This window comes from Sapajus apella, unplaced genomic scaffold (genome assembly GCF_009761245.1).
Source record: "Sapajus apella isolate SASKATOON/1434 unplaced genomic scaffold, GSC_monkey_1.0 scaffold14, whole genome shotgun sequence".
NCBI classification, from domain to species: Eukaryota; Metazoa; Chordata; class Mammalia; order Primates; family Cebidae; genus Sapajus; species Sapajus apella.
This window is the reverse complement of record NW_022436954.1, coordinates 28,904,654-28,914,884: the sequence shown is the minus strand read 5'-3', so window position 1 is coordinate 28,914,884 and position 10,231 is coordinate 28,904,654. Positions and strand designations below refer to the sequence as shown.

The 10,231-nt window shown below is 35.4% G+C and overlaps 1 protein-coding gene across 2 annotated transcripts in view; it reads right to left on the bottom strand.

The window, feature by feature from the left end:
* Positions 1–10,231, bottom strand: part of FBXO3 (F-box protein 3) — a 35,950-nt gene continuing 25,719 nt past the window's right edge. The window contains exons 8-11 of one of the 2 annotated variants that reach the window (XM_032283614.1): positions 9,340–9,462; positions 7,785–7,900; positions 6,159–6,349; positions 1–1,101 (exon numbers count right to left, since the gene is read on the bottom strand). In XM_032283614.1, the coding sequence (XP_032139505.1) occupies positions 925–1,101; positions 6,159–6,349; positions 7,785–7,900; positions 9,340–9,462 (607 nt within the window). In that variant the 3' untranslated portion in view covers positions 1–924. Of the gene's footprint in view, positions 1,102–3,023; positions 5,068–6,158; positions 6,350–7,784; positions 7,901–9,339; positions 9,463–10,231 lie in introns of those variants that run through there. The other variant, XM_032283615.1, reaches the window with a different exon arrangement.

Below are 10,231 nucleotides of genomic sequence, written 5' to 3'. Positions count from 1 at the left end.
TTGGAATCAAAATTTGCTTTTAAAATGTGAGTTTTTAACACTCGAAGGATTTCATTCTTAACTCTCAATTGTATAATTACAAAAAAAATCCAAGTTTCAGGAAAACATACTTAATCCTAACATAAAATTCATGTCACTTATCACAAAGACAGTCAAGTGTATAAAGAAGAAATGAAACAGAAGCAGTATTTACAAATTTAAACTACATAAGATGTTGTGAACAATCTTTTGTTAATAAACAGCACACTACATACTTTTACACACTACATTTCAAAAATGCATCTGTGAATAATATGATAAAGCGCATAGTATTGAAGACTTTAAAGGTCATCATGTTGAAGACTTGAAATTAAATTCAAGGTTGTAGTGATGAAAAATTTCAAGTCAAGGTCTTAGCAATAAAGACTTTCAATTCAAAGACAGATTGTCTAAGGGCAAACCACTAGCGTTCAAGTTGTTTACTCAATTAGTTCTCTGTGAGTACAAAATATTAGGAATCACTAAATGGATTAGCCTAATTACAAATTCTGATCATTTCTAAATAACTCACAACTGCAAGAAGTCTTTTGCCAGAATCAGTCACATAGTTTCTCTCTATCCTTGTGCAGGTTATTTTAAATCCTTATTTCTAGATTGATATAAAATATTTTAAAACAAAGGTATGTCTGTTCCTTAGCTAGAGAACTATTCTTCCATTGACTCCTGGAAGAGAAAAAGATTCCCATTTCCTCCTCTACCTCAAAAACACAAAGCAAACCCAAACAATCCAATTCCTAATGTAATGTCACATAGAACCCAGGGCCTGGAACAATATTTCATGCTAGTTTCCTGCTATATGCAGAGAACACTTTAGTTATTTACATTATTGAGAAATCTATTTAACAGCCTAGAATGATCCTAGTGCTTCCATCAGCAGAAGGCTTGCTAAAAAAGGCGTGAGCAGCGGCGTCGGCGAATGGGAACATCAAAGACTCTCCTTCGTCTCTCCTCTTCATCTTCTTCATCTGATTCATCCATATCTGCTGAATCATCATCCTCGTCTTCCTCTTCTTCCTCCTCCTCTTCTTCTTCCATCTCTTCATACTCATCAGGACCCATTTCCTTGAAAGAGAAAACAGTCTTTTGATAACAGCATCTATCAGTTTTAAACAGTTATTTCATATAAATTCTCATTTATCTATAATTCAAACAGCCAGACACGCCAAATACGAATTTCCATAGACTTGAACAGTGTACTCTCATAACACACAAGCGGATGCAAGATTCTGGAGTAGATTTTGTATCTCGTGTTACATAATGCTCAGTGCGGTTTTTGTTGTTATTGTTTAATGGAAGATCTTTTTAAAAAAATATTTATTTTTAGCTTTTCTTAGAGACGAGTTCTTGCTATTTTGTCCAGGATAGGCTCAAACTCCTGGGCTCATGCAATTCTCCCACCTGAGTAGCTGGGACTATAGGTACATGCCACCTGGACCCGCTCAGTATGGTTTTAATGGTAAATATTTCACTAAGGCAGTACTTATTTTTTATACAGTAGTTGGTAATTCATAAAGGTAGCAAACAGACCACCTGTAACAATCCAAGATACAGTTTTACTGAACTTATATTCATGTACTGAATAATTATTAATCTATATACTTACAGAAAAGAGGATATAAAAATATTAATCAAGTATGACCTCTACTGGTAACTTTTATGCATTGTCAACAAGAGTTCTGAGATTTTTATTGAGCTCCTACTATAAAGACACACCATTTCAATTCAACCATCAGTAGCCTATACTTTTTTAAAAAATATTTTTATTTTTTTAGTGGCTTGAAACAACAGTCATTTTTATCTCTCATGATTCATGTGGGTTGGTATTTGGGAAGTATTCAATGGGGTGGTTCCCGGTTGGGGTCTCTGGTGATGTTGCAGTCAGACGGTAGCTGGAATTTCACTCATCTCACGAGCTTCTTCATTCACACATCTGGTATCCGTGTGGCATGATCCAAATATCTGGAGTTTGAAACAGCTGGGGCTCCTGGGTGCCTCCCTCTATCTCTATGTGATGTCTCTACATGGTCTCTTCTGCATGACAGCTTCATGGTAACTGCACTTCTTACATGGTGGCTCAGGGCATCAAAGACATATATCCCAGGAGAGAGAAAGAACTCTAGGCTGAAGGCATATTACCTTTTTCTAACTAGGAAATCACAGTGTCACTTTGCCAATTCATTATAAGTACATCACTAAAATCAACCCACGTTGGAGGGAAATGACAGCCTCTACTTTTAAATTAACTTGTTGGAGGCTCTCAGAATAGAACAGTAGTGATGTTGAATGTGCAACATCTGAATCTCTCTTGGAAATATCAATTCTGCCCATGCAGTATCTTTAATCAAGCCTTCGCTTACTCTGCTGTCAATGTTCTTCTCTCTCACACATTTGAAGACACAATGGGAGGAGTTGCTACATTGAACAGAATTCTGAATAGCCAGGACCTACTTGGTATTCTGGAGAGTATGGGGCAACTTTTGGCTTGATGTCAGCCAGAGTCCTTCCACCAAGGCCTTTATGGCGTTACATGATCCACCACCCCATTAACCCTCTGATCTCATCCCCCGCCCCTCCCCTCCTGTTCACTGCACTCCAGCTACACTGGCCTCCTTGGGTCAAGCACACAAGCACATTATTGTTTCGGAGCCTCTACACATGCAGCTCCTTTGCTTCGAACACTCATCTCCCACATATCCACCTAATTCCCTCTGCTCCTTTCACGTTTCAGCTTAAATGTCACCAAGGCCTCTCCTGACACATCTTTATGTTAGAACAACCTAACAATAAATTCTTTATCCCTTTTACTCTGCTGTTTCTCCATAGCACTTATTACCACTTAACATTAGTACATAGGGTTTATTGTTACAGTTTGTCTCTTTGAATTGGAATGTAAATTCAAAGGCAGGGAACTGATTATATTGTTTATCACAGTACTCAATAAATAGCAGTTGAGCAAGCAAATGAATTAATATAGGAGAAAGGAATTGTGTCACTTAGGATTTATTATAACACTAACAACAACAATAACAGAGAACATATACACTGATATGACTTATAAGACATTACATTCTTTTTATCTTTGGATTTTTTTTTTTTTTTTAATCTAAGGAATGAAGACTTTGAAATTCAGTTAGGAGGTCCAAAAGGTGGGAAAGGGAAAGGCTTGGGAAGTTCTAAAATGTGGTATCTGAGTAGTATGATCATTAATTATCTTAATGAAGAAGAAAACAGAAAAGCTGTTAAAGAACTCAATGTGGCTAAAGAAAGAGACTGCTCAGAAAAAAGTGTACACACACGAACAGCATATGAAAAGAATCACACACAGAGAGGAGTGGAAATGTGAAGCCAGAGCCTCTACAAGTGCCCCAAACGAGCCACACACATACACCACCTAGACCGAGAAAAGACACAGGCCAACGAATGCATATTTCCAAGAGGCATTCCAAGGAGAAAGAAAAAGGAATTGTTAAGCCTACGAATTAATCAGACTGGTAGAGGACGGAGAAGGAGCAGAACAAGTCTCCGTATCAGAAAACTATTATTTCAACAGGAAAGGTCAACAAATACAACCATCATTGTCTAATATTGATAAGAAATAAGTCCAGAATTCTCATTTTATTTCTCATCCTTGAGAGAAAACATTTTCCACAAGGCAGGTCAAGATTTTATATGTTTATTTGTGGTTAGAAGGAAATGAAAACTAGTAAGAAAGAACATAGTTAAGAGAGAGCTGAATATGTAATGGATTTATTATTGTCATTTGAAAAGGAACTAATAAGTAAATATTGTAAAACTTTCTCAGTTTTAATTCCTGATATGGTAAGTATTAATACAATCCACATAAGCAAGAATTCTTCAGAGCCCTCAGTAAGTTTTTAGAGTTTCAGGGGGTCATGAGACTGAAAGTTGGCAACTACTGTCCTTAAATAAAGACTACTTTACACCCACCCTAACCAACATTAAAAACAAACAAGACTCCAAAGGATCAAGTTGACCCAACAGTAACTCAACTACCTGCCAAAACAAACCTCAATGCTCTTTAAACTTTAGGACAAAGAATATTATCAGTGATAAAGAGGGAGATTTCATAATGATGAAAGAATCAGGTCATTAAAAATACAAAATAATCCTCAGCATATTTGCATGTAATTATACAGCTTCGAAATACATGAAGCAAACCTGGCAGAACTAAAAAGAGAAACAAAAACTATAATTACATTTGGAGATTTCAACAATCATCTCTCACTAGTTGATAGGACAAAGACCAAAAAAAAAAAAATTACAAGTATACAGAAGACTTGAAAATCACTGTCAACCAATTTGATCTATCATATGTAGAATAATATTCCCCCAAATAGCAGAATGTACATTATTTTCAAATATACAAGGATCATTTACCAAGATAAACCATAATTTGGGGCCATAAAACATTTAAAAGGATTGAAAATACAGAGCAAATTCTCTAACCACAATAAAATTAGAAATCAATAGCCAAAAGATAACTGAAAACTCTCCAAATGTTTGAAAATTAATACATTTCTAGAAAAGTCATAGAGTAAATTAAATTACAAGGGAAATCTAACACTATTTTGAACAACATGTTCATGAAAACACATCAAAATGCAGCTAAATGAAATGCAGCTAAAACAGTGCTTAGAGAGAAAAAAGGTCTAAAATTACTAATATAAACTTCTACCTTAAAAAAGCTAGAAGAAAAGCAAATTAAATTCAAAGTAGAAAGAAATAAAGATAACTGCAAAAATCAATAGAAAATAAGCAAATAGAGAAAATCAGTAAAACCAAAAGTTGCTCCTTCAAACGATCAGTAAAAATGATAAGCCCCTAGCTAAAGCAATGAACAAAAGAGAAGATATAAATTAACAATATTAAGAACAAAAGAGGACATGTGACTATGGCTTTTGTAGCCATTAAAAGGATATCATGGGAATACTGTCAATAATTTTATGCCAATAAATTCAACATTTAGATGAAATGGACAAATTCCTTGAAAGGCACAAATTACCAAAACTGAAACAAGAAGAAATAGAAAATATGAATATTAAAGAAATTAAATTCAAATTTCAAAATTTTCCCACAATGAGAACTCTAGCCCCGGATAACTTCACTGATGAATCCTATCAAACATTTAAGGATAAGATTATTCCAAACTCATACAGATACTGGGCTGGTCAAAAAAGGAATTCTGTTATGCGAAGTAACAAATTCGCAGTACTGGAAATACAGTTTCTAGCATTCCTCCATTGGAAGAAAGCTAAATCTTCACTTCCAAATGTACACTGTAGATTCTTTTCACTAGATATTTCATACATGTAATGGCCCAAAGTCTCATTATCATCCTTCTCTTTCCCAACCGGAGTTGAAAATGTGGCTGCTCTGGGTCATATTAATATCATGTCTCTCTTCCAAAACTTATTTTAGACCCATCCACTGGGGTCATTCGAGGAGCTAGCAGGCATTTTCCAAACATTCAACACCTACAACTCAATTGTATTCTGGGTATATAATTCATATTTTATCCCCATTGTATAACTGGAGCTTCATAATTTTCTTTAATCACATTATAGTCTCTAAGATTGGGGTTACTGTTACACTTGTCGTAAGGTAACCCTAAAACTGAGATTTTTAAAATATACCTAGTTGATTTAAGAAATGACCCCAGAGAGGCTGCCAGAAGTACACATCTACACATTAAATTCTCTTTATAATGAACCCCGTTAGAGAATATTTGTTTATTTGACATTAAATTGGAAGTTTTAGCAAAAACACTGTAGGAAGTTGTTTTCCCAGTCTTAATGAAATAAAATAAAGCTGATTTTAACTGGTCTAATGTGGTATTTCTCATAATGTAAAGCATTTAGGCCACTGAAAAGTGAAAAAGAAGTTGAATCTTTAAAACAGATAGCAGAAATTCTCTGGTTACAGAGTATGGCACCTTACTTGTCCATCTCTCTCAGCAATTCATATGACCCCAAGATACTTCCTCAAAATCTCTAGAGTTCTCTGGGACATTATTTATAAACTAACTACTTGCCTGCCTTATCTGTAGTGTTAACTCTACAAAGTCATATAAATCAGCACTAGAGGAAAATTTAACTTACCAATCGGGCTATAGACACCCTGAATGTTGGGCATGCCATATGGAATCGGGGAATGGCAACATTAAAGATCTTGTCTTTAAAGTAAAGAAAATGGAAGGTATAATATCCTTCCATGTATCCTGATGTTGTAGAGAATGTGGTACAGCTTGTATATTCATATACCCGACCTGGGCTGATGATTGGAAATTCACCTACAGGGAAAAGAGTAACAATAAACCAAAGTATAAAATTCATTTCTTTATTATAATACATAAGGTATGTTCTCTATGGCATTATGTAAACTATGAAATAGTAAATGCAGAGTTAGAAAAAAAATTCCAAAAGAAAATGTAACAAAATTTAACAGTGATAGGACAATGAGTAGGTATTTTATTCCTCTTAACACTTTTTTGTTTTTTTGAGACATAATCTTACTCTGTTGCCCAGGCTGGTGTGCAATGGTGTGATCTCGGCTCACTGCAACCTCCATCTCCCAGGTTCAAGCGATTCTCCTGCCTCAGCTTCTTGAGGAGCTGGGATTAAAGGCACCTGCCACTATGCCCAGCTAATTTTTGAATTTTTAGTAGAGACGCGGTTTGACCATGTTGGCCAGGCTGGTCTCGAACTCCTGATCTCAGTTGATCTGCCCACCTTGGCCTCCCAAAGTGCTGGGATTATTACCCACCATGCCCTGCCCTCTTAACATTTTTTAAATGTATTCCTCAAATTCTCTACAATGTAGAAGGTGGGAAGTATCTAGTAAAACAAACAAAACAGAACAGGTATGTTTCTTTTTCAAAAAGCTTTGAGGCATTGAAGACACAACCTTTGAGACACGAGTAATAGAAAGCATCACAGACACCAGTTCAAACAGAGATAAGGGTAATCCAAATATTTTAAAGTAGCAAGAAACAAAAACATAAAATTGTGAAGATGCATCCTAAGCATTCAGACCAGACAAAATAACACTCACAAGGCATAGTCCTTACACCACTGGACCAAATAGCAGAAAAAGAATTGTGGCTTTAATAAAGCCTCTTAGCACTAGATCCAGGGAAAAAATTCGTTAAGTAACCATGTAGATCTATTCATGGGCATGAATTTAGAAAACCTTAAGCTGAATTCTGCATATGCTTAGGACTGATAACAGAAGTACATATCTTAAATATGTTATTTTTCTGGAGTACATATTCAAACCTGAAGAATCTGAGGGCTCAGAGATTTGAGATAATCATAATTTTTAAGAAAGCTAAATGACAATGGTAACTACAACTAAAGTGACTGAGATCCACAAACAATAAAGATCTATGCCATTAATTTTAACATTTCCCCCCAAACTTCAAAAAACACGACCAATACAAAATTTATTTCCCCTTTCTGCCCTATGCTTTCTAACCCACAAAATATAATGAATAATGAACCAGTTTTAACAAAAAAGAATAAAAGAAGGAAAAGCAAAGAACTCCAGGTGATCCACAGAAAGGGAAATCAATCCCTGAATAATTAAGTGTGCTATTATTTTAGAAAAGTTAATGCTTAAGGGATTAGACTAATAGGATAATGACCTTTATACATTATATTTATGATGCAAAGTCTAAAATTTCTTCTAAGGGTTTAATATATAAACCTAAATCTTGGGTTTCATACCAACTACTCCAGGTCCTTGAACTTCTTCCACGTCACCCTTAGCATTTGTTATTCTCCAATAGCGACTGTCCAACTGACAGGCCTTCTCAGGAAGTGCATCCTTTGACATTTCAATCCTAGAGAAGGGAATAGGGTGGTAAAGACAAAAATCTGGCTTTTTTTGTTTCATTTCTTTGGTTTAAGAGATATAGTATTCAGGCTAATACTATGAAAGAAAATTTCCAAAAAATTAAGAAACCCAACCCAATGGTAGCCAGCTATTTTTCTAAGTTCTCAAAGATACTGGCTTCATTAGTTTGATTTCCCTACTAAAATACTTCCAGTATGTATATATGCTTGTATGTGTATTTTAAAATATACTTGTATAACATAAAATATATTTTAAAACACAGTATCCTTAATCCCTTAGGGCAATGAGTTATCTTTGTGTCATAGCACAGAATACTACTAACATAAATTTAAAATATTTGTTTCTTATTTAATAAAATCCAATGTCTAACGCCATGTCTGACATCCATGAAGCACACAATACACATTTATTAGATTTTTAAATTGAATATAAATAGGCCAGATGAAATTTAAAATGCATGACTTTATCATGGCAATTTGACATTTTCTAGAATGCATTACAACTTAGAGCTTTAATGATGACTACAACTTACTGGTCCATTTCCACAGTACCTGGCACAATACTTAATACCCAGTATATTTTTTTTCTTTCTTTCTTTTTTTTTTTTTTTTGACGGAGTTCTGCTCTTATTGCCCAGGCTGGAGTGCAATGTTGCGATCTTGGCTCACTGCAACCTCTGCCTCCCGAGTTCAAGCGATTCTCCTGCCTCAGGCTCCCGAATAGCTGGGATTATAGGTACCTGCCACCACACCCAGCTAATTTCATATTTTTAGTAGAGACAGGGTTTTTCCATATTGGTCAGGCTGGTCTCGAACTCCTGACCTCAGGTGATCCACCCACCTCAGCCTCCCAAAGTGCTGGGATTAAAGGTGTGTGCCGCAGTGCCCAGCCAATACCCAGTATATTTTCAAGAAAAATAGGCCGGGCACAGTGACTCATGCCTGTAATCCCAGCACTTTGGGAGGCCAAGGTGGGTGAATCACAAGGTAAGGAGTTCAAGATCAGCCTGGCCAACATGGTGAAACCCCATCTCTACAAAAATACAAAAAAAAATTAGCTGGGCATGGTGGAGTGCACCTGTAATCCCAGCTACTTGGGAGGCTGAGGTGGAAGAATCGCTTGAATCCAGGAGGTGGAGGTTGCAGCGAGGCAAGATTGTGCCACTGCATTCCAGTCTGGGTGACAGAGCAAGACTCTTATCTCAGAAAAAAAAAAAAGGAAAGAAAGAAATAACTTAAATAACTTAGAGATTAATATGTAGTCAAAGTCCTCCATGAACCCTATACTGTAGAAAATGTATCCACTTTCCTCCAAACTTCAGCAAGTTCTTTCAAAATGTGTCTTACATACCATGTCAAATGGGACAACAGCAACATTGGTTATATCTCACTATTAACTGAAAGGCGACCCACTGAAAATTCTCACCTGATTCGGTATGTGAAGAAATAGTGGGGTGGATGTACAGAGCTCAGTTCTGGCAGAAATGATGTGGAAACAGAAACGGTAATATCCCCAGTTGTTGCTACACACTCTGGATCATGAACATATCTAGGTAATTTTAAAATTAAACATTTTAAAATCAACTACAAGATTTAAAAGATACAATGCAAAATAGCTTATACTTTAGGATGAATAATTTAAATCATATTTCAGACCCAGAAAAGTTAAATTATATTTGGGTATAGTCCTATTAAACTTAGAAGAAAACTAGATACAAACTACAAAACATTGGTGATTCTGGATAAGTAATGACAGCAATCAGGTTTAATGATCAGTGGTTCAAATAATGTATCGGTAATTAGGTTGGAAATGAAAATGAGCTTATTCAGTTTCCAGAGCTAAGGAAACTTTTGGGACATCTGAAAACCCAGCTATACCTCCTGAATGATGGCTCTGACAATAAAAATGTGCAAGTATGTTGTTCCCAGAAGCCTCTAATGTATAATCAATCTATCATTTCTGCCAACCAGGCTATTATGAACCAATATTACCTTTAATATTAGCTACAATATCTGAACATTCCATTTAGAGATAATAAATATTTGCCAGGAGTTAACAGTTACTGACTTGCTGTTCATAACAAATCTATCAGTTGGCAAACAACTTTTTGTTTTTTTTCAAAAATAAATTATATAGATACTATAAACTCATTGTTTCTAAATCAAAATCATCTTTTTCTTGATTCTTCCAGATAACAAAAATACCAGTTGTCTAAGTATTTAGATGTTTGGCTTTAGAGTGAGAATAAAATAGTGAGATTGAAGAAATTCAATCTTCTATCATCAACCTCAATAGAGAGGTTCTATTATCAACCTTC